This window comes from Lutjanus erythropterus, chromosome 3 (genome assembly GCF_056507025.1).
Source record: "Lutjanus erythropterus isolate fLutEry1 chromosome 3, fLutEry1.hap2, whole genome shotgun sequence".
NCBI lineage: Eukaryota > Metazoa > Chordata > Actinopteri > Lutjaniformes > Lutjanidae > Lutjanus > Lutjanus erythropterus.
Genome location: NC_139319.1, coordinates 30,219,938 through 30,242,758, shown reverse-complemented (window position 1 = coordinate 30,242,758; position 22,821 = coordinate 30,219,938). Strand labels below are relative to the sequence as shown.

General features: G+C 40.2%; 1 protein-coding gene across 1 annotated transcript; it reads left to right on the top strand.

The window, feature by feature from the left end:
- Positions 1-4,617: 4,617 nt before the first annotated feature.
- p4hb (prolyl 4-hydroxylase, beta polypeptide) lies at positions 4,618-22,556 on the top strand. The gene is made up of 11 exons (XM_084715781.1): positions 4,618-4,937; positions 7,254-7,460; positions 10,061-10,194; positions 10,511-10,648; positions 13,079-13,183; positions 13,429-13,554; positions 14,113-14,313; positions 14,616-14,736; positions 16,083-16,264; positions 17,638-17,751; positions 20,917-22,556. Exons 1-11 carry the CDS (start codon positions 4,799-4,801, stop codon positions 20,980-20,982), a joined length of 1,533 nt encoding a protein of 510 aa, XP_084571907.1. The 5' UTR covers positions 4,618-4,798; the 3' UTR covers positions 20,983-22,556.
- Positions 22,557-22,821: the final 265 nt, after the last annotated feature.

The following is a 22,821-nucleotide window of genomic DNA, read 5'->3' as shown; positions in this document are numbered from 1 at the left end:
TCCTGGAAGATGTCTGTCCCCTCTCTGTACACTTCATAAGAAACATTTTATTCATACAAAAAAAAGTATCCTGATATATTTTATTTTGATCCTCTCTAAATTTCTACAATCTCTCATCATCAAATACAGCATACTGTTCAGGGTTGACCTGCCTGATTACATAAAAGTTAAGCAAATAATGACATGAAAGTTGCAGAACAGAGGTCAGCAATATTTGCATTTAAAAATCGCCCTTGATAAAATAAACAGATAGCCTCTCCCTTTACCAGCGACTAAATTGTTTTATGTCCTGCAGAAACTGTGAGAAGTGACATGAAAGGTACAGCTGCAAAAGGTTTTAAAACTACTGTAAGTGCAATATAAAGTTTATCTTCAAATTCACCAGAATCACCTGTTGTAACTTAAACTTGGCAATCTGCATGAGTTTTGTTATACTAATGACTTTGTAAAGTGATGTGTTATGAGTGTTCTTATGGCATGAGGATATGGTGTCTCTTATTTGACAGATTTGAAGCATGTGGTCAAACCAAGTGCAAATGTGATAAACTGTCAAATTGCTTCAGCCTATCAGCTCGCAGGGCTCGCTGCTTTGTGAAACTGAGGAGATCTAGAAGTTCATGACACGTATGTTTTGCATTTAACAAGAATGAGGCCATTTGTCTCTTTGTTCTTGCTGGACGGAAAATGTAAAGGTTGCAGTGATAGATTAAAGTTTTACAGTGTATACAGTATTTGTTTTATGAGCATTATTACTGCATAAGCACACACCAGATCTGTTATCTATCTCTATGAAATATTGACAGAACCTAACTAAAGCAAAGTCAACAGCAGTCCACAGAGAAACGCTATCATTTCATGGACACTTTGTGTACAAAGACTGTAAATAAATATGTCACCAGCAACCTTAACTGACAAGTTATCTACTTTATGGTTACCATATCATATCATATTTCAAGTTTCACGTTTTAGCAGCAGAGGTGTAGAAGACGTGGAGCTAAGGATGAATACTAATTTGCCTTAAACATTGTTGCCTCAGTCAGAAGAGCTTGTTGCCAGGAAACTGAACCAAGTTTTGATCCTGAACCTCTCTTTGCATGAGATTTTCCATGTGCATGAAATCCAACCAATATATAATATGTACATTAGATACTGCCAGAGAACTGAATTCCAAAATAAGGTATCTATCATTTAAAAAAATATCTTCTCTTAAAATTCAGTTGATGACATGAACACAGAAATCATCCTAGAGTACTACTGAAAAAATAATCTTAAAAAAAGAAAAACACTTAACAGTTTTCAGCCACTAGCTCTTTAAAGATGCCATATGACACCAGAGAAAACAGAATAAGTGTGGTTTGAAAATTATTCCACACAATGGGTGCAGCAATACTGAAGGCAGCCTTTCCCACTCAGACCCACACCCATGTGTTTTTAGGGTGGCCCAGTCCTGAGATCTGTTTTGTATGGTTTGAGATGTTGGGTGACGAAAGACTAGTTAAATACAGAGGGAGTTTACTAATTAGTGCTTTGTAAATAAACACAATGCTATGCTGCTTCCTTCAGTGACCCAGGGAGGCCCATCCAACAGTGTGATATATAGTAGGTCGCAGTGGTGAGTTTGGTACCCTCTACCCATGACAAAACACAGAGTGCTGTGAAATATTTTTAGACTGTTCTACTTTTACTTAACTAAAGAATCATTTTTTTAAATCATTTGGCTACTGGCTGACCCCCTTAACTGAGTATTTTAAGGAAAAATTAGCACATCACAGCCAATAAGATCCTAATCCAGTTTGCCTCTGTACTCCACCTCAAGGGCTGTAGTTACTGATGAGGACACTGAGGTCATGTCATTGTATTTTTGTACATATTTACATTTTTTTTTAGCAAATTGGGGGTGTTCTTAAGCTGAAAAAGACATACACATTCGGTGTCATTCATGTGTCTACTTTTTACACTAACACCCTCTCCCTTCATTTGCATATGTTCTGCTTAAATGTATTTAATTATTATTTCCTTGACAGTTTTCTTGCCTTTCCTGCACCGGTTGAACTTGATCTACAGTATTACTGTCTGTGATGTGAGCACTGACTCCACCTGCTGAACTGCTCCTCAGGTTCCTCATTCACCTACTCACACACCTACATCTACACCTACACTGATTCACATCGCTCCTCTTTCTCTTCATATATGTAGCAACTTGTGTTTGCTAGTTTATAAACCTTTGAAAAACTTAAAAAGGGTCCTCTTATCATTACTAACTGTTACCTTTTCCAAGCAGTCCTTGAACTGCCTCTGGTTAGCCATACTTCCTGCCAAGTCAGTGAACAACACCAAAAACCTGGAGAAAAACAGGAAACTTTCAAGACTTTCAAATATACCCCTTAAAAAGTTACTTCACCTAAATTACAAAACATCACATCTAAGTTAGTGATATCTCATCTCTCCTAAAGCCCCAACATACCAAATTGACTTTAAAGACATAATTTATACCATGTTTTTAGCCTTAATCTTCAATGTAGGTTCTTAGCTTGGAGCCACATTTATATGCACCTGCACACCGTCTGAACTGGGTGTATGTAACGGTGTGTGTGTATGTGCAAGTGAACAGCATTTTATCTTTTGTTTTATTTTGGGGAGGGGTTGTTTTTTTCCCCTTCAAAACTGGTCACCATTCACTTCCATTGTTTGGGAGCCTGTGCAACACTGTTTTCCTGTGAAACTCCAGCTGTGTTTTGTGGACTAAAAAAACTATAACCTGACCTTCAATCGGTATGAGGATGAGTACTGTAGGTAATAACTGATTTATTTTTATTATTGGGTGAACTATCCCTTTAAGTTTTGCATTCCCTCAATATATTTTGCATTTTTTTTACAATACCTTTGTCTTACCTTTCACTGAGTTTTGCATTCCTTCACAAAACCTTTGTATTACCTTGCATTAATTTTGCCTTCCCTTTAAATATTTTGCATTATCTCACAATAGTGAATGTATTCTCAGCTGTGGCTGAGTCAAATCTGCATCCTTGCAGTGTTGTAGATAAGTAGCAGAGCTAGTTGACCTAAGTCTCTCAAATACTGCCAAGGGTGATTGACACAGACAGTAACTGATTATGACTAAAGCCATGAGAGAACAAAGCTTTCGTTGTTGCCGCAACTGTGATTGCGGCAGCCATGACTTTGCCTTGGTTGTTATCATTATGGCTGCAACACATTAGTTTAGATCGGATGGAACACTAACCACATGCAGGGGTATGTGCAGTGAATTGACATAGTTGTGCTGGCTGAGTGTTGCGTTGAAGCCACTGTATTTCTGTCCTCCTGTGGTGTGATGGCAACATGTGACATCTGTTAGAAGCTCCAGCTCCAAATCCTCTGTGGATAAATACGGCTTTCTTAGCTAATGTTAAGGGGAGCAGCCCAGAGCAGTACACAGTACAGCTACGTTAGCCACATCCAAAGCATCACAATCTGAGCAATAACCATATTCACAGCCACAGCTTGGGCCAGCACAGCAGTGTAGAGCAGCTGTTAGCTGTGGTCGCAGACAGTGGCTGAATACCATCAGAGCAGGGCCCTTTAAAAGGAGCAATGAGCAGCAAATGCATCATATAAAGTGTCACTTAACTTCCCTGAACTAGCAGTGTATTATAACTGGACCCAACCAACACATTATTTGTTCCTATGGATTCAGGGGGATGTAAAACTTAATGCAAGGGAGCACAGAAGCAGCTCCGATGAAAATTTCCCGCCTCGACCCTCTGGGTGTTCCATGCACTACTGGAGGTAGGTCACTTGGGGAAACCAGCCCTTTAAATGTAGAAACAGTCAGATCTGTCAGAGGTGTTTGGAAACACACCAGAAACATAGTTCATTAGTTTATTGCTGTGTCCCATTCTGAGCATGTCAGATACTTATGTTTTGGGTTGGTATAGCATCCTGAGCACAGAAATATAATGAGAAACACAGGCAGAGGGCACAGACCCTGCAGATACAGCCACCACTGCACACTTCTAGTGGGTCGTAAAGGGTGACTGAAAGTGTTATGTTTCTGAGTCTCTACATTGTTTGTCTTTTTACAAAAATGCTGCATATCATACATTTAACTCAAGCCTCACCAGGACAAAATAAAATCAATAATAAATATGATAAGCACCTTTTCAGTGATTTTTAATGAGACTATCATTAATCATTCAGACTTTGCCTTGTATCCTTTGCAAACACAGAAAAACACCTATATTTCCACACACTTTTCCCACGTTGCATCAGTTAGTAACACAGCCTACAGCCCGGAGTCAGGATAAAATAGTGGAAATACCTAAGTTACAACATTACATTGAACATAGGTTTTGTTTACACTTTTGGATAAACAAAAAGAATAATTCATTACGTAGCTACAGTAAAATTCAAAGCATATTTATTCATACAAATAAGAAATATCCGTTTAACAAAAAAATCCTGTTTTCCATACAGTTTTCCATGCTGCCTCTGTGTTATCATCATGACAGCAGAGAGCAGGGAGCGCCTGTCTTTCACTTCCAGGTGCAGCCCGCTGCGGTCCAGTCACATTTCAACACGAACTGCTTTCGGCCTGATAAATGCGCATGCGCACTACGCCTGACCCCTCCGGTTTCTGCGTGCAATGCCACGTTAGTAGCGGTAGACACAAAATATCTGCTACTCTCCCAACCTCAAACAAGAGAAAAGACCAAAACTAAGCGCAGTTTCCCCGCTAAACCGTATTAGACCGTGTCTGCAGCTCTCGTCTCTCTGTCAGGAAGAACACTCGACGGCAACTATGTTGAAGTTTTTGCTCCTGTGCACACTGGCTGTGGCCAGCCGGGCTGAGATCGCTGAGGAAGAGGATGTCCTAGTGCTGAAGAAAAGTAACTTCGACGAGGCTCTCCAAGCTCACCCTAACCTCCTGGTTGAATTCTGTAAGTAAGAAAAGCCACAGTGTCTTTCCAGCTAGCGCTAGCTGTCTTCCGCTGGTTCACCGGCTGCCCAGCTAGCTAGCTAAATGAAGCCTGTGTTCATGTTAGCATTAAACTTTGACACTTCTGACAAGTTAGCGCTGTTCGCAGCTAACTCACTGGTGTCGGGCTCACTTTTGCATTCATGCGTGAATCCGTTTCACGTAGTTTCCCACTGGCGATTTCATCGTAGTTCAGATTGTGTAAAAAAAATGAATGGTGCATTGTTTATCAAACTGTTTTCTCATCAAACTACTTCTCATTAAATGTGACTAGCTAGCACCGAGTATCCTCCAAGTATTGACGGATTCTGAGCAGGATACGAAACTCTCCACAACACCGTAACTCCCAATTAAGTTTTTCTACTAATATTAGTCACATTGCAAGTTCTATTTAGGTATATTTTTGCTTTAAGTTAGCTAACTTGTAGCTCCATTAGGTTATAGACAAGTTAGCTTATAGCAGCGCATCATGTTGCATTTATGAAGTCTGCCAATGCGTGTATTATCACTTTTACCGTCGGGATAAAGCTGTAATTAACGCCATAAGTACCCAGAAGTAAAAAGAGTACTTAGGGTGACTCAGGAAGGTGTGGGGATACAAGTTTCGATTGTTTGCGGTCGTTTCATACAGCAAGTTTCACTTTTAATGGAAGCCAGGCGTCTTATCTACGATAGTAATTAAGTTTTTGCATGGAAGTAATTTATTTTTCACATTAATCTGGCTAGTTTTAGTGCCATACCACAGACAGTATTTAAGCACTACTCCATAGCCTGCAGGCCCATCCCGCTACACTTTTGTCAGCTTGTTGACTTGCTCACACACTGTGAGACACATCAGTGGACCAGTCAGGGATGGCCGTGGCGGACGACTCTCCAATGAGCTCAGGATGGGAGGGATGAAGGCTTTGTTTGCCCACGTATTTCTCAGCTGGGCGGGATCGCAGTTGAGCTGTGGAGCTAGGTTGACGTGTACTTTACAAAAGTTCATCTGTGCGTTTATATCGACTGTCCTGGAACAAGGAAGTTTTGTTCTCTGACAAGAATTTAAGGTGATGCAATGCAGGTCATTATGTTTGACGTGTCATTATCCCATAAGGTTGATTAACTGTTGGGAGTTTGGATCTAGACTTTTACGTGAGCATTTGGACACCATGGCCTACAAATTAACATGTGGAGCCACAGTAGAAATTAGATTATCCTGCATTTTTTACAGCAGTCTGCCCCAGCTACTAGGATATGCATTCATAATGCTCAAAGGACTTCTTTCAAACTAGTCCTTTAAAAAACTTTGCAAGCTAACTTCACAAGTTGTCCTAAAACATAGAAATCAGGGCTTTAATTTAGCGATTTTAACCATTAGTTATTTTTTCAATAATTGTGTGTGTGTGTGTGTGTGTGTGTGTGTGTGTGTGTGTGTGTGTGTGTGTGTTGTTTAGGGCTACAAGTAGTTAATTTTAATTTTTCATTAATCTGTCAGTCATTTTCTCAATGAATCACTTAGTTGTTTGTGCCATAAAAGATCAGAAAATGGTGGCAGATTTTTATGACTGATTACCAAAGTCCAGAGTAACGCCCTAAAATGTCCAGTTGTTGTTGACAAAAAATCAACTAACAAGGGCAGCTCTAACATTTAGTTTATAAAATGTTTTTTAAAATGCAGATCACAAAGCTCAAGCTGACATGCTCAAATTGCTTGTTTTATTTATGACCAACAGTCCAAAAAGCAGCAACCCTCACATTTAAGTCGCTAAAAAAGTGAATGTGTGAACTATTGGTCATTTATCAAAACAGTTTTAATCAATTCTGTTGATTGACTGATCATTTCCATACTACTTTATTCTGTTCTGCCTGAGCAGGACAGTGTTTTGGTGAATAGCAAAGGTAGTTATCAAGTGATTTTGAGTGGGCGATCATCAGAAACTTCACACACACTTCACATCTTAGTGATTTTAGTCATTTAATTTTTAGGTTTTTGGATGTTCAGACAAATCAAGAAATGTAAAGACATCACTTTGGGCTGTTGTGATGGACAAGAGCATAATTTCTAGTGGTGTGTGAGTAATTAGTTCAAAAAGGACTGAGAGAGAGCAGGTTACATATCCATCTTTATGTTTTTATTTTTGTTTTACTTGTTTTGTTTTCCAGTAATATAACAAGAAAAACTTAATCTATCCTGAAGGATTTTTTTGTTGTCATAAATGATCGACCTCCATCATCGACAACAATACAGACCTCTGTGTATGTGTCCTGCTAAAATGTCCTCCTGACACTCCTGCAGATGCTCCATGGTGTGGTCACTGCAAGGCCCTGGCTCCAGAGTACGCCAAGGCCGCTGGCATGCTGAAGGCCGAGGGTTCAGAGGTACGCCTGGGTAAGGTTGACGCCACAGAGGAGACCGAACTGGCTCAAGAGTACGGTGTCCGGGGATACCCCACCATCAAGTTCTTCAAGGGTGGAGAGAAGGAGTCGCCCAAAGAGTACTCTGGTGAGCATTACTGAGATTTTTTTTCGTACACATGTGCATGTATGAGATAGATATTATTTGGAACAGAGGTGCCCAATATCTTTTCCATGAAAGACCAAAAATTAATGTGGATGGAGGGCTGTGCGCCAAAAATGAATGTTGATGTTTTACAAAATTACATTGAATTAAAATGTATTTTATTTTATAGAAAATGTACAGAATAAACCTAAAATAAAGTTGAAAATAATTAAAACACCACTTTTTAATCTGCTTAATGGTAATTTTATTCATTTGCTGATTGTCAAAAAACATCCAGATGCTTTGTTTTGAGAGCATAAATTGAAAAGGAAAAACACCTTTCTGAGGGAAGGTACATGCAACTCAATGTGCTTTAAATTAAGTTGAACAACTGTATTGTCCACTTTTGTAATCGAGAGAGGAAATTTGACTTGAGCTTGAAAAAGTCAGCCTGACAAACTATAAAATTAAGCATCTTAGTGATGACACTGACTAACAAATCAGTATTGGATATTAAGTTTACATTGAATAATAATTAAATTACACAGAATTCACAAAATGCCCCCATATCACAGCTCTTGTAATAAATACCTTGTGCAGTCATTTATCACTTGCAGTTTCAGATAAGTCTATCAAATGTTTTAAGTTTAAATTTAATGGAATTTAACAGGGAAGCATAACCACACGGTACTGTACATTGCAGTAATACTCAAGTTATGTATTTTTAGCTGCACAAAATTTACCTTTCATAGTCATTATGGTAAAGTTTCTACAGCACACTCAAAATAAGGAGAACAAGAGCTTTAGCTTGTCAAATGAAGGGCCAAAACAAAGGGAGCACAGGCTAAATATCAGTGCCTCTGTCTTAGATGTTGGAGGCAGTGGTGGGAAATTAACTCCATTTATATTCTGCAGACAGATACTTTTGCTTACTCATATTTTTCATTAAGATTAATGTTAAAATGTTCTCATTCTCTTAAATTGCATCATTTAACTTCATTTTTCTCTGTCATGCAACTTTTTTCTCCACTCAGTGCATTTTAATGAATGGGAGATTTATTTTTTCACAATATGATGCAATCTTGAGTAACTCTTGTCATAGTGAAGTGAGTGAGTAGTATGTCATAATACAGTGTCATGAAATGCTTCACAAATGGCAAAAAGAATCAGATCTGCCATCCAGAGGCAAGCACTATTGACTTTTTTTTTTTTCATCCTGGTAATATGATCTGCACAGCAGCATTAAAAGTGAGTCAGCCAATCAGCTTTCAGCAACACAGCTGAGCCAAAATGTGGGATGGGCCTTCGCTGCACGTTCCTCTCATGCTGACTCTGTGCCGGTTGAGATATGTGCAGTTGCTCACGTCGCCTCCTTGCTGCTGGTCTGAGGCAGGATAGCTTTAGAAAGGGTGGGGAGAGGGCAGTCGTTTTTTTTTTTTTTAATTGTGGAAATGACTACTCTGACTTGAGTGCAGCACCAAGAAAGACTCATTTCCCATGTACTGCCTTGGAGCACTCCATCAACATGTGTTTCTCAGTGAAATTGCTCCTGTGTTGCATCACTAGTTCAGTCTGACAGCCATGTATGTCTTAGGTCCACTCTAGTTGCACTGTGTCAGTCTCACTCCAAAGAAAGGTAAACATGTTTTTGCAGCCTCACAAAGTTGGCATTGTGATTTTAACTTTTGTTTAATACTTTATTGTCATGCAATATGGTTCTTGGATTTGAAAGTGAAACCATATGGACCACTTCTGTATTGCCACCTGAAATTGGAGGAGCTCCAGGCCACAGGTTTCAGAAAGGCTGAAGTGGTCTGTCTGCTGTCAACGTATTTTCACTAAAACTTTCACACCAGAAAATTGGTGAAGCGTGTCTCCATGCCTTGTGTGTTCACTTTGATCACATTGCAAATTCTCTTAAACATCTGCTTCCCTATAAGCCTTAGCAGTAAGAAAATTTTAATAAAATGTCATGCGTTTAAAAAAAAAAGAATGAAAATATTTTGACTATCAGTCAGTAGAATTTTTTTATGCAAAGTGGCAGAAAATGCTGTTTTCAACCTCTGAAATATGAAGATTCACGCGCTTTTTCCATTTATTATCATATTAAACTGAATATCTTTTTGAGATGTTTTTACACTGACAAGACAGGACATTTAAAGACATTACCTTGGACTTTTGGATGGGCATTTTTCACTATTTTCTGATATTTTATAGATGTTGCAGCTCTAGATTAAACATGATGATCAAATTTAGTCTTCATTGTTGCTTGTTAACCGTAAATAAAACAATTCAGGGGCAAGTAAAATGTGGATGAGCCACCTGTCAACCAGGCAAGTGGGGGAAAAAAAAACGCTGAACTGTGCTATAGCTTTGAAGTTGAGGTTAGGTATTTCTCCAGCTCTCTGGGTCAAGATGACATCTCTTTGGCTCTTTTCACTGAGATAAATGTTTCTTACTTACCTAATATGCACAAAGCCTAATAACTGAGCACACATTGTCCATATTTTATTTAAATCATAAATCGCATTTGGCTTTTGATATGTCCCGTGATGTTTGTGTATACAGTATTACTTGAGTTATTGTGTCTCGTTGTCTTGCAGCTGGCAGGCAGGCAGATGATATTGTCAGCTGGCTGAAGAAGCGCACAGGGCCGGCTGTCGCCTCCCTGGCTGGAGTCAGCGAGGCCGAGTCTCTGATCGCTGACAATGAGGTTGCAGTGATTGGATTCTTTAAGGTATGATTCTGATGTCTCAAGGTTTCAGTTTAACAAGTTAAGACTTAAATTGATGGTTGATGTAATTGTTACTTTCCCATATGCATACCTTGTATACTGTTTGGCATCAGGCTCTGATGATTTGTCATTTCAAAAGCACAACTAATACATTTTGAGCTGTTCAGTCTCTTTATTATTCAAATATGTTTTTTCTGGCACAACATTTATCGTTATGCTTTGTTGCTTACTGCAGTTTAAATGCTATAAAGGAAGTTGTAATCACTGGGGATCACTTGCACAGTGCTTTATCTTAAGGACAGTTTTGATTTGTCTGTAGGATGCTACCTCTGAAGGTGCCAAGGCCTACGAAAAAGCAGCTGAAGCCATAGATGACATTCCCTTCGCCATGACCTCTGATGATGCTGTTTACTCCAAGTTTGAGGTGTCCAAGGACGGCGTTGTCCTCTTCAAGAAGGTGACTTCCTGTTCTTAAGTTTATTTCTTCACTGTACCATAATAAATCTTTTAGATGTCCTTGACACTAGTATTACGTTAATGTATGTTCAAACGTGGACGCACTGTGGTTAAAGGACATCTCCCAACACTCACGGTCCTGGAGTAAAAATGTATTGTAAATGGGTTATTAGTGGCCTCACCTCAGCTTATGAAACACACACTTACACACATGTGTAAACGCTTACAGACAAGGTGCTGAAGGCACCCCAGTGTTTTTGATGTAGACCTTGGTAATATGATGCTGTTGACCTCACAGTATCTGCTCTCCGTTGCTAATTTCGGCTTGTCTGAGGTGCCTCAACGTTCAAGACGTGCGCCTGTCGCTTGACCCACCCAGTGGCACTGAATGACCTAAGCATGTTGAGCTGATGATGATGAATGTAAAGAGCTGTATTAGGTGATGGTGTGTCTGTTAAGGAACCCCGTTGGCTACGAGCAGAGCATGAATGAATAGCTGCAGTGAGTTCTCTGTTGAGCCCGCATAGGCCAGCTTTCTTTCTTCCCACGTGTTGTAGCTCCTTGATTACCCAACTACGGTTATTGACCATAGCTGTCCCCTGCTGAAAAGGTCACAGATCATTCAGATTTCTTATCTGCAAAACCATATCTCAGTCAGCATGTGGATGTGTCAAATTGGGTCAAGGTCCATTATGTCTGTCAATGAAAAAACTAAGCAAGTGAGTAATGTGAGGATGTTTGATTAATTTAACCCTTCAAATCCTGAAATCTTTAGTTTACAAAAGCAAATATCCCCTCATCCAACAACCTTTGCCATTCTCTGCTCACAATGTTCACAGAGAGATGTGTCTGCTTAAAGAGGACCACATCTGGTAGTGTTCTTGTAAGAAGTCCAAAGATGTAATGTACTGCGGTGTGCGCCACCAGTCTTCCTCAATTAGCTGAGAAGTCTAGATTGTTTTTCTATGACTTGTGATGTGGTATTTTTGAAGGCATTGTTTCTAGTGAAAAAATACAACATAAATGTCACAATTAGGGAAGGCAGTGTTAAGCTGCGTTAAATGTCCATTTCTGTACTGTTTAAAAAAAATGTAAGGACTTGGTGGCCTGCGGGGCTAGTGTGTAAATATATTAGTGCCTATCCCTGAAATGCAAGTGTTGACTGGAATTAAAACAAATAAGTGACAGTGTGATGATGATATAAAAGGTGGTGAGTGATGAACCTACAGTTCCACCGTTTTACAGTTAAAACCTGCAGCACAGTCTGCAGCAGCTACAAGTTGACTGTTTTGGTTCACCCTCACTGATCTCATTGCATCCTTTTTGGCTGCAGCAGGCAGCTGTTACCACTGATGAACCTCAGAAACCCACTGTACACCACCTGCTAATCTTGTTAGCAGAAGAGTTGTTAATTTGTACATCCAGCAGTTAAAGAACAAGTTCACCTTAAAAACATAAAAGGTCAACACTGTGGAATGTATTTGTATCATATGAATTATAATTTCAGTGCAAAGCTTCAAGAACATTAAAATAGAAGATATTATATTTTTAAAAAAGTAAAATGTGTATGTAATCGCTCCCAGTGAACCCCTACCGACTCCTAACGTGCAGGCAAGATTCTTGTACTGCAGCACTGCTGTCATTAGTGTTTATGTGTATATGAGTCCATGTGAGGCTTTGTTAAGTGCGTTGCGTCTTAGGTGCTATATAATTGTAGTCTATTTAACAATTCTTTCCCACAGATGGGTTTTATATATGACACCGTTTTATTCCATTTTGATAATTCATTCATTTCAGTCAGACTTTATCACTTTTTGTTGTGGAACCTCATCATTGTTTTGACCATTGCATTGTTTGCAGTAAATCAGTAATAAAATAATTTCATGCAACTCCTGTTTCTTCAGCGAGAAACAACAAACCGTATATATACCTCTGAATTATGGATGATGATCTTTCATTTTGGCACATGTACAGAGGATCAGTCCTCTCACTGCCATTGTCTGGCCTTTTGATCCAAGTTAGTAACTGAATCCTGACACAAACACCGCTGACATGTGGGCTCATCGCCTGCAGTTAGGCAAATCCTCTCCAAACAGGGGCTCAGTCCTAATAAACAGCTGGGGTCTCTCACTTGTTTATTGCTACAGGGGTTTGAGGTTTAAGTTTCATGCCTCGGTCAGTGGCCGCAAGGCTGGCGGCATGCCACCGGCCAAATGTCCTTTCCCCTATTGTGTGCCAGTAAAGACTGCTTGGCACAACTGTACCCTGCTATTCTTAACACTTAATAAAAGTCCATCTGGGCTGCTGGGTCTTTCATCAGGCGGGGGTCACCAGGGGCTTTTAAAGTGGTTTGTCTGGTAAATCTATGTTTGGTGTTCACAGGCAGACTAGATGGGTGGATAATATTTGTATCTAAATGTTTCCTTTACAGTTTGATGAAGGACGCAATACCTTTGATGGAGAGCTGACCAAAGAAAATCTCCTGGCTTTTGTCAAGGCCAACCAGCTGCCTCTGGTCATCGAGTTCACTGAGCAGGTAATGATCAGCGTGACCATTGTCTCTTTCCCCAGTCTGCACCACTGTTTACAGAAAGAAACCACATGTGCTGAAAAAAACACTTGAATCTTTATGGGGTATTTTCAAGTTTTGCATAAAGTGCTTGAAATTGTAGCGTGCACCTTCTCATGCACAAGTCTGGGCTTTCAAGCTATGTAAAGGGTAGGCTGTAGTCGGAGAATTTTCGATCAGGCTACCTAAAAACATGTTTCTGTTTTCTGCAGACTGCCCCTAAAATCTTCGGCGGAGACATCAAGTCCCACATCCTCATGTTCCTGCCCAAAGCCGCTTCAGACTTCCAGGACAAAATGGACGAGTTTAAGAAAGCTGCAGAGGGATTCAAGGGTCGGGTAGGTGAACTGTCTGAAAACACCTGCCACTTTGACTTTAATCTGTCACATATGATCCATCTTCCTCTTTGTTGTAGGGCTGCAATAATGATTGTTTTCATTATTCCTTAATCTGCCAATTATTGTCATGATTGTTTTGTCTAAATGTCAAAAAATGGGGGAAATGCTAATTTAAATTGCTTCTTTGTCCAACCAAAAGTCCAAAACCCCAAGACTCTTCATTTACTATCACATAGGACTAAGGAATATAGCAAATCCTTTCAGTTTAGAAGCTGAAAACAGCTAATTTTTGGCATTTTTCCTGCCTTCTCCCCAATATAAAGGGCCTAAATGGTACTTGATTTTTGAAAAGAGATACGTATTTTTCCTTTTTTTTTTTTTTCCTTTCTGTTTTTTTGGGAGGGTACTTTGAGCTCCACAAGCCATGTTCAGATATGTATTTTTGATAGTGGGGTGAACAGTCGTTTTAAGTCGAACATATTGCACCGCCAGGTTATTTTGAATGACCTGATCAGAGGAAATCAAATGTTGACCTCTTGTCCTGTCTTCCCTGTCCAGATCCTGTTCATTTTCATCGACAGTGACGTAGACGACAACCAGCGCATCCTGGAGTTCTTCGGCCTGAAGAAAGAGGAATGCCCCGCCATCCGCCTCATCACCCTGGAAGATGAGATGACCAAGTACAAACCTGAGAGCGACGCCATCACAGCAAAGAGCATCACTGAGTTCTGCACACTTTTCACTGAGGGCAAACTCAAGGTGAGCAAGAGAGGAGTGGTCAGTTATAGGTTAAAGATATCTCAACATATTCATAGTTATGGATTTGACTAATGTTGAGTTAATTTTAGACTTGGAAGTTTTAATATACAGCATGCTGATGACTGTAGCTTGGTTTAGCTATTGCCCTGTGCTCTTGAGAATGTGCTATAAATACTGTTGACAAAACAGGACCATCAACTTAACACATAATTAAACATTAATAAACCCCATGTATTTAAATGCAAATGTGTTAAATGACAATTATTTAAGTGTATTACTGTAATAACTCTCTTCTCTCACAGCCTCACCTCATGAGTCAGGACATCCCTGAGGACTGGGACAAAAACCCCGTCAAGGTTTTGGTGGGCAAGAACTTCGAGGAAGTTGCCTTCAATCCCTCTAAGAACGTCTTTGTTGAATTCTGTAAGAGCCTCCTCATGTCAGCTGACGTTTCCATTTTAAATGCATTCAAACTTTCATGCATAATCTTTTTGTGGTGTTAAGGGAGGGAGGTTCACCTGTTTACACGGGTATCTCTTCCAGTAAAGCTCCGTTTTGTATAGGTGGGAGATTTGGCAAAGCCTCTGGCTTCAGTGTTTGAAACTCTGATCATGGCCTTCCTTACTTTGCTCGTGTTAAGCCCTTGTCAAATACCTGAGAGCTGATGCGAGGCACTCAGTCACACCCCCTCAGCTCACTCGCTGAAAATTAATTTGTTACCAGATACTGACACTGTAAACATCTGGTTAAATATAGTTGCTAGATTATTTATATATCACTCCACATCTGAACTATATTTGGAGGAATTTTCCATCACTGGCTGGTAAATACAGCTTATGGCCAGTCATGCACAGCGGGGTAGGCCCGTATTCCCTGACAGTAAGTGGCAGGGGGGTTTCCTGGCCAATCAAAGGAGACCAAGGTCATGAAGCTGAGGCTGCATGTGACATGGTCAGTGCATGTTTGCCTGCTTCCAGCTACAGCTGCATTGAAGCCTGAAATCAAATATCCAGACACCTACAACTTAATTTAATTTTATTCTGGACCCTGTTTTCCCATGTTTTTTGTGTCCTAGTGACTAACTGGGACAACAGTATTAGAAACTGGTCCAGTATTCACCTGTGAGACCACTGCTGTCACGAGACTGGCAGTTGTACACTGTCAAAGTATGTAAACTAAAAGTACTTGTTTTTGCCACTGACAGTCAAAATGGTCTATCTCTGTAGCAATCCTGTCCATAGTGTTTTCAGACATGCAGAATAACAGTCTGAGCCTAAGATCCTTTTTGTTTGTCGTGAAATGTCGTGTACAGCCAGAATATTCCCTCATCCAATTGGGTGAACTAAAGGTTTAGTTTGTATTAAATGTGTTTTACGAGAGTAATTTAGTTTCTGTAAATAGAGTCTGGTGGGTTTGGCAACAGTGATATAATTGCTGTTTAGGTTTAAAAAAAAAAGTATCTTACTCTAATAAAAGGTCTATCTCTGTAATGTTGTCAGAAACCTCTGAAAATCAGCCTGTTGGTGGCAAAAACAAGCACTTTCATTCAGTCTGTTCGTGGTTGATGGCTACAGTGGTCTCACTCAATGCTGGACCAATTTCAAAAATTGATGTTGCCATTAGTCACTTAAACACAAAGAAAACCTAAAATAAATGCAAGATATGGTTGAAAAATACTGGAGTTACCCATTAATGTGTATTTACTTGTTAATATCTAAACAAGCTTAAAGCCAGTTCAAATATACTCAGTACTTTTTGTGGTATTCCAGATGCACCTTGGTGTGGACACTGCAAACAGCTGAGTCCCATCTGGGAGAAGCTGGGAGAGAAGTATAAGGACAGCGCAGACATCATTGTGGCTAAGATGGACTCCACAGCCAATGAGATCGAGGCAGTCAAAGTCCACAGCTTCCCCACTCTTAAATTCTTCCCTGCAGGGGATGAGCACAAGGTGAGTGTCAATAATTTCCTAGACAATCTTCTTTTCTCTCTACATTTGATCCATTAGCAGAAAGAGATAAATTGATTGGTGTAATTTACTTGAAGATCTTTTGTAAACATCTCCATTTGTGTTGACGGGTATACGATCCGTCAGTCTCTTCTCCAGCTATAATAATTGGCTTTGCCCTCTTATTCATTACATGCCTTTGCAGTTGTGAGTTATAGTGATCTGGGTGCTTATTTGGATCCACAATCATTGCCATCCTGGCCTCTCAAGTATCATTAGAGCCTCTTGATTTAGCAGCGTTAACCATCTGCAGAAACCTGAGCTTGCTGGCCTTGTAGGATCTGCACCATTATGTTGGTGTATAGTTCTTATAGATTCCTGCTCAATGACTTCACCCGCACTGAGACTGTTTCCTCAGCCTGCACCTGCCTCTCTTTACTGACCAGGCCTTCACGTGCCATCCTTCAGTTTAGCATTCGTAAATGAGTGTTGTATACTGGGGCCACCCCATAGTAAGTCTAAGGATTAGCGCACGATCCTATTTAGATGAAACATAAAGGAGACCCAGGAGAAGGCCAGTGCTGCACTGACAGCCATGAGGGGCCATCTAGCAGCTTGTTGCAGCCAAATAAAATTAAATCAGTTGCCGTGCTGATATCCTTTGATTGTACTTTTCAGGTGTGACCTTATTTTCAGTCACCCCACTGGCTTTTGCTGTGTCACTGCTCAAAGATAAGCTCTGCACAGCTTACTGGCACCATCTGAAGGCAGAGCGCCAAAGTTTATTGGCTGCTTTTAAATGGCATAGTCAGGTCTCACAGGCTAATTTTGTTGTGCTGTTTTTTTTTTGTTTTTTTTAAACATGCATTCATGCTCACATTTATAGACTTTTTTGTGGGCTGGGGATCACCCTTTCACAATAACTACTTTTGTTGGACCATATATTGTCCTAGAAATAATTGTGATAAATTTTATCAGAATTTTATGATTGGTATGGCACTGATATAATGATAATATAATGGCCTAATAATGCAAGTATACCATTTCAAAGAGCACTGACCTTTTAAAAACTTTTTAATTAACTTTTTTGGAGCACCATAGTGTTTTTTTCTGGTAATTTACCTTAGGAGCTGAACTCAAGTCTCATAATGACAGGGAAAACCCTGCTGTTTATTCTGGCATCATGTTGACAAAAATGTTGATGGCATTCTTGTGTAAACAAACATGCATATAATCACAATGGGTATTATACAGGTCAGCAAAAGTTAAGGCCATGTCCGTAACATAATTCGATAATGTAATTGTGATAGGTCTGGGTGGGGATATGACAAAATCTTGTGCGTTAGAATAAAGTAATAAAAATGTCTGATCAACAGGTGATTGATTACAATGGAGAGAGAACACTGGAAGGCTTCACCAAGTTCCTGGAGAGCGGTGGTAAGGAGGGCGGTGCCCCTGCAGGAGACGACGAGGACGATCTGGACTCGGAGGTAAGATAATCTCAGCTGAACTGAGAGCTGCATTTACACATTTTATAAGAAGCAGTGCAGTTACAGCACAGTTATAGCTTCATGAAGGGAAATATCTGGTCTCCTTTTTTTTCCACTTTTAAACAATTGCACACAAATGTCTGAATTGTTTATAAAACTTCCTCAGGCTATATGACCTTTGGATGTGGCAAGTGTGTGTATGTGTTCAGCATAGCTTTGATGTTGGGTATTTTTATGCAAATGAAATGGAAGGGACATTGAAATTGAATAGATACATACAATGCGGAAAACTGCTAATGGTAGCTGCTACATTGAAAGAGTGACTGCAGTGTCAAGATTTAGATGCTGATTGTTCTAATCCTTTTCTAGAGTTGTTTCATGTATTATGAAATGTTTAAAAGTGCTGCACTCAAATTTACAGTAAGGAATAACATAAAAAGGCCATAAAAAGTCACCCTGTGGCCACCGAGTTTTATCCACATACTGCAAGACTTCACCAACACGATGTTACACTTCCACAAACCTCATGATTCCTTTGTGCCTTTTAGTTCTATGAAAGAATTGAACAGTACTCATCACTGGCTAGCTACTGATATGTCACAGCTACTGAAGTATGGTTTACTAAGCTTACTCATACTGCTACCATGATTCTTATGGAAAATCCAGAAAAACAAAAGGCGGAGTATGAGAAACTGGAGTGACTGGAAGGATGAGTTTAAGTCAATAAAATGTCATTTGTGATGCACTGCTGTATGCGTCACCAGTTTCCTCATCTAGCCAAGAAAGGTCTTCATTTTTAATTAAACATTGCCCACATCATAATTTATGGCAAAAAATAATTGTGACAGTTAAGGAAGTCTTTGTTACCTTGTGTTAAGTTGTCTTTTCTATATTAATTTTTACACCAGTTTACGTTTGGGCCACCAAAAATTTACTTTCGCCACCAAATTTAGGGACTTGGTGGCCCAGTGCTTGAAAATAGTGGCTCCTACCCCTGAGGTCCATGCACATGTGTCTTATAGAAACCGTTTTGTGGAGGCATATTTTGCGTCATGTCTGTACCCAAAATAGCGCTCACGGGACCAACTCCTGTGAGGATTTGAGGCCGTAACCTTAGAACTGACCCACTTTTTTGATTGAGGGGGTGGGGTGGTGGGGTTTCTGTTTTTAGACCGTATAAAAGTAAAATGGCACCTTTCCTAAACTTTACTGCAGGTGTGCAATATTCAAATGGGCAATAAGCAAAGGCAGCACTTTGGTTAGTGAAAATATTGATCAGTCTTTCAGACACTATTCATCATTATATCTTGGGGAGAGATACAAAGGATGCATCTTTTTTCCCAACAAGTGTGTTTATTAATTCTCAGAGAAAAGTATCACAACACTACAAAAATAACACAGGTGCAAAACAGAACTATCACAGCTCATTTTCAATAAGCTAAATATGACAGGGCAATAGATATATTACAATATTACAATATTTGGCACATTCCAAAGTCCAGAAGAGAAAAGCACTTCAAATAGAAATAATAATAATAAAAAAAACAACAGAAGAACATGCATACTAAATGCATAGCTTTACTCAGTTGTTGGTGGTTAATATTCAAGGGGAGCATGCCTCCAATGCTTTCCTCCCCTCTAAGAACGCCATGAAAGATCTCCACATGCTATCAAAGATGGGGTATCATAAAATCATCAAGTGCAAGAGAGTCTGATAGTCCTGTAAGCCAGACACTATTGCTTGGTTTGGTAGAGGATTTCGAAGATTTGGCTATGGTATGTTTAGCTTGTAACAAGCAAAATGTGATCATAGTCTTGTTTGCCTTGCTTAGGTTATGATTTACAGGAAAAATACCAAAGATACACATTTTGGTGCATAATTATAGTTCTATCCCTGTGACATGTGAAATCATACCAATCACTTCAATCCAAAAAGCCTGGATCTGTGGGCAGTCCATAGGCAGTGATATAATGTGCCCTTTCTACCACATTTATAGCACGTGTCGGGATTATTGGGGTTGAATTTATTTAGCGGAGAATATTCTCATTAACCGCTTATATTGAAGTAATTTAAAATGGGTATTTATTGTTTGGGTTTGGGTTTTTTAGCAAATCTTCTGCCAGTCCTCAGTTGAGATTTCAGAATTTAAGTCCTCACACCATGCCGAGGATGATAAAGTCTCCAAGACCTCTCTTACACTCTGCATACAGTGGACATTATGGGGGGGGGGGTCCTTTTTACTAGCACCTTCCACTCCACTGTTGCCACCACGCCTCCCTTCTCAGAAGTCTAATTGCAGCCCAGCTGAATACTGTTCAGTGTCCTTTAATGCTGTTTGCAGCTGTCGCACCTCTTTCGTGGACTTTGACAAATGAAAGCAGCACGTGCGGCGCTGCAGTCAACATGAGGGTGTGGCTGTAGCTGGCACATCTCCTCACCCCACCTGTCTTCACACTCTAGACATGAGGGAATGGTCATGCAAACACAAAGATGCATGGGCTGAGCAGTGTTATTTACAGTCTGCTGAGTGGCGAATGATTCGATTTGTTCAGACAGGGGTTTTTAGTTAGGCGTTAGTCACAACATCACGATGGCCTGAGATTACACCTCTGACATGCTACCATTCCAAACACTGTAATGCAGCCACTAATAAAGCCTTGTGTTGAATGTGTCTGAGAATGCTGCTGGAGGTTTACATTGTCTTAGTAAAACATCTCAGGGTACTGAGAGCCTTCAACACAGGGTTTCGGGTCCACAAACATCCTGGTTTTCCATATTAAATACAACCATATGTCTGACTTGACATGTCTATCTTTTCTTAAACTAAGCCTTTAAATTAACCTCTAATTGCTTTGTTAACTCATCATAAAACACCTTAAACTCGACAGACAGAAACAAAATAAAACTTAAACTGTCCTGGTTAGTCAAAAACCATCTTTGGTTTGATCAATATCAATCCTTAATTCACCAAGTTACATGTGAAATTCTGGCTCTACAGGTTATTTTCCTTTCACTCGTTCAACTCGGTGGGTGTGTCCCATGCTGCTGAATGAGAATGTCTAGCTGAGCAGCAGCTTTTACCCATCCAGACCCAACCAGAGTACATTCACTCTAAAATAGTTATAACTTGTTAACCTGTGGCCCTTTCCTCCTCTGTTCTCCAGGATTTGGAGGAAGGACAGGATGACGACTCTGATGGTGAGGATGATGATGGACATGATGAGTTGTAAGAGCTGGCACAGGAGAGAGAGAGAGAGAGAGAGAGAGAGAGAGGAGACGAGTCCCACCCCAACCCTTCGAACCAGTCACCATCACCACCTTCACTTCCCTTGTGGACATTCCCTGTCCTGTGAACATTAATAACTTCCCCTTTAACTGCCTCTCAGTCAGTCAGTCAGTCAGTCAGCCGGCCTGCTAGCCAGCCCACCAGTCAGTCAGTCCATCAGTGGTGTGGCAGGGCTTTTTTTTGCCAGCCACATCTCCAACCTCGCAACTTCTGGCCAGACTGGTCTTGTCCCACCTGGGGGGACTCTGTGGAACAGCACACCACCTCTATGGGAGACCTCAATGCCTTCTCTATGAAGTTCCACATCATGTTTGCCTTGTATATTTTAAACCAAATGTAAAAAAACAGCATTGAGATCCAGTTTTCAAAATGTTTGTGTTGATGAATTTGCTCCCCTCCTCTTTAAAAAAAAAACAAACAAAAAACAAAGCCTTGCCATTGTTCGGTGTGGATATGAGCTAAGCTAAATGAGTGTTGTGACCTGTACCTGTAGGTTAGGGGGGCTGCTGATTTTGTTTTCCCTCTGATAGAAGTCCAGAGGACCAGAGTTTTATGTGGCGGTTTTGTAAGGACTGATCTCTCAGGGGACAAGGGGCCATCCTATAGATGTGTTTATTTTTCAATGTCTTCACTGAAATAAACACCACAGAGCTTGTCCAGTGTAGCACAAAGAACCACCCCCACCCCACCCCTCTATCGTAGCTGAGACCAATTATTTTCTTTCTTTATACGGGGGGGAAGTCTATTTTATTTTCATATCTTCATTCCCAAATCATTCTTCTGTTCAGTCTCCTCATTTCAGCACGGCTACTGACTCTTTTCTAAAAGGAACAAAGGTTAACTTTTTGGGGAAATCCTATTTTATTTAATTGCTTTCACTATGAGGTTTTTTGTTTTTTAACTTAGAACTTGTCATTTTTAATGTTGTACCATTGTGCCCAGCTGTAGCCAGTTGGCCCTGTTGGGGCAGAGTTGGCCCTTGGACACACTCTCAGACCTTGGATGGGTTTTGTTTTTTTCGGAGCCAGTTCTGATAGGTCGCACTGCATTCATGCCTAATCAGAGATTTCATTGTGGTTACTAAAGCAGACACAGAGATTGGTACAATTTCGTGGTCAGGTTGGTCTGAGAGAAGTGTCTATGATATCTGAAGCGGGGAGGGAACCGTCAAACAGCCCCACCCCTCACCTCTACTGTACCTCCTGCATCCCTTTTGGCTCTACCCAACACCCTTGTTGCCACAGCAGTGTGTGCGTGTGTGTGTATGTGTATCGTATGCTGTGTGAATGGTGTAAAAATGTGTGAGTTGAATGACTAGTTCTGACTATTTTCTGGTCATCCATGAACAGGGGAATGAATGTACTGTGTGTTTGGTGGGGGGGAGGCTGGAGTAGAGGAAGGTGATGGGTTCAACAGCTGTACAGCGGTGGGGGAAACTTAACAAAGCATTCCATCATATCCAAATTGATGTGGAAAACGTGAAATGGTGGCCAATAAACAAAAAAATTATAAAAAATACAGATTTGTTCAGTTTTGGTGTTTTTGTTGAAGTGTGTGTGTGTGTGTGTGTGTGTGGTGTAAAAATGTTAAAAATGCACATAACAAGTTCCGTGGGCACAAAGTGACATCTTCCAAATTACTTTCATTGATTTTCACCATCATTTTGTACAGACGGTGGTGCCCAGACAATAAATCCTGCTGGTGATCTTTTAATTTTGTATCTTGAGGCTTTTTACACTGCACTTAGCCCTGGGCTAAAAGCATTATTGGAGGCCTCTTGGCT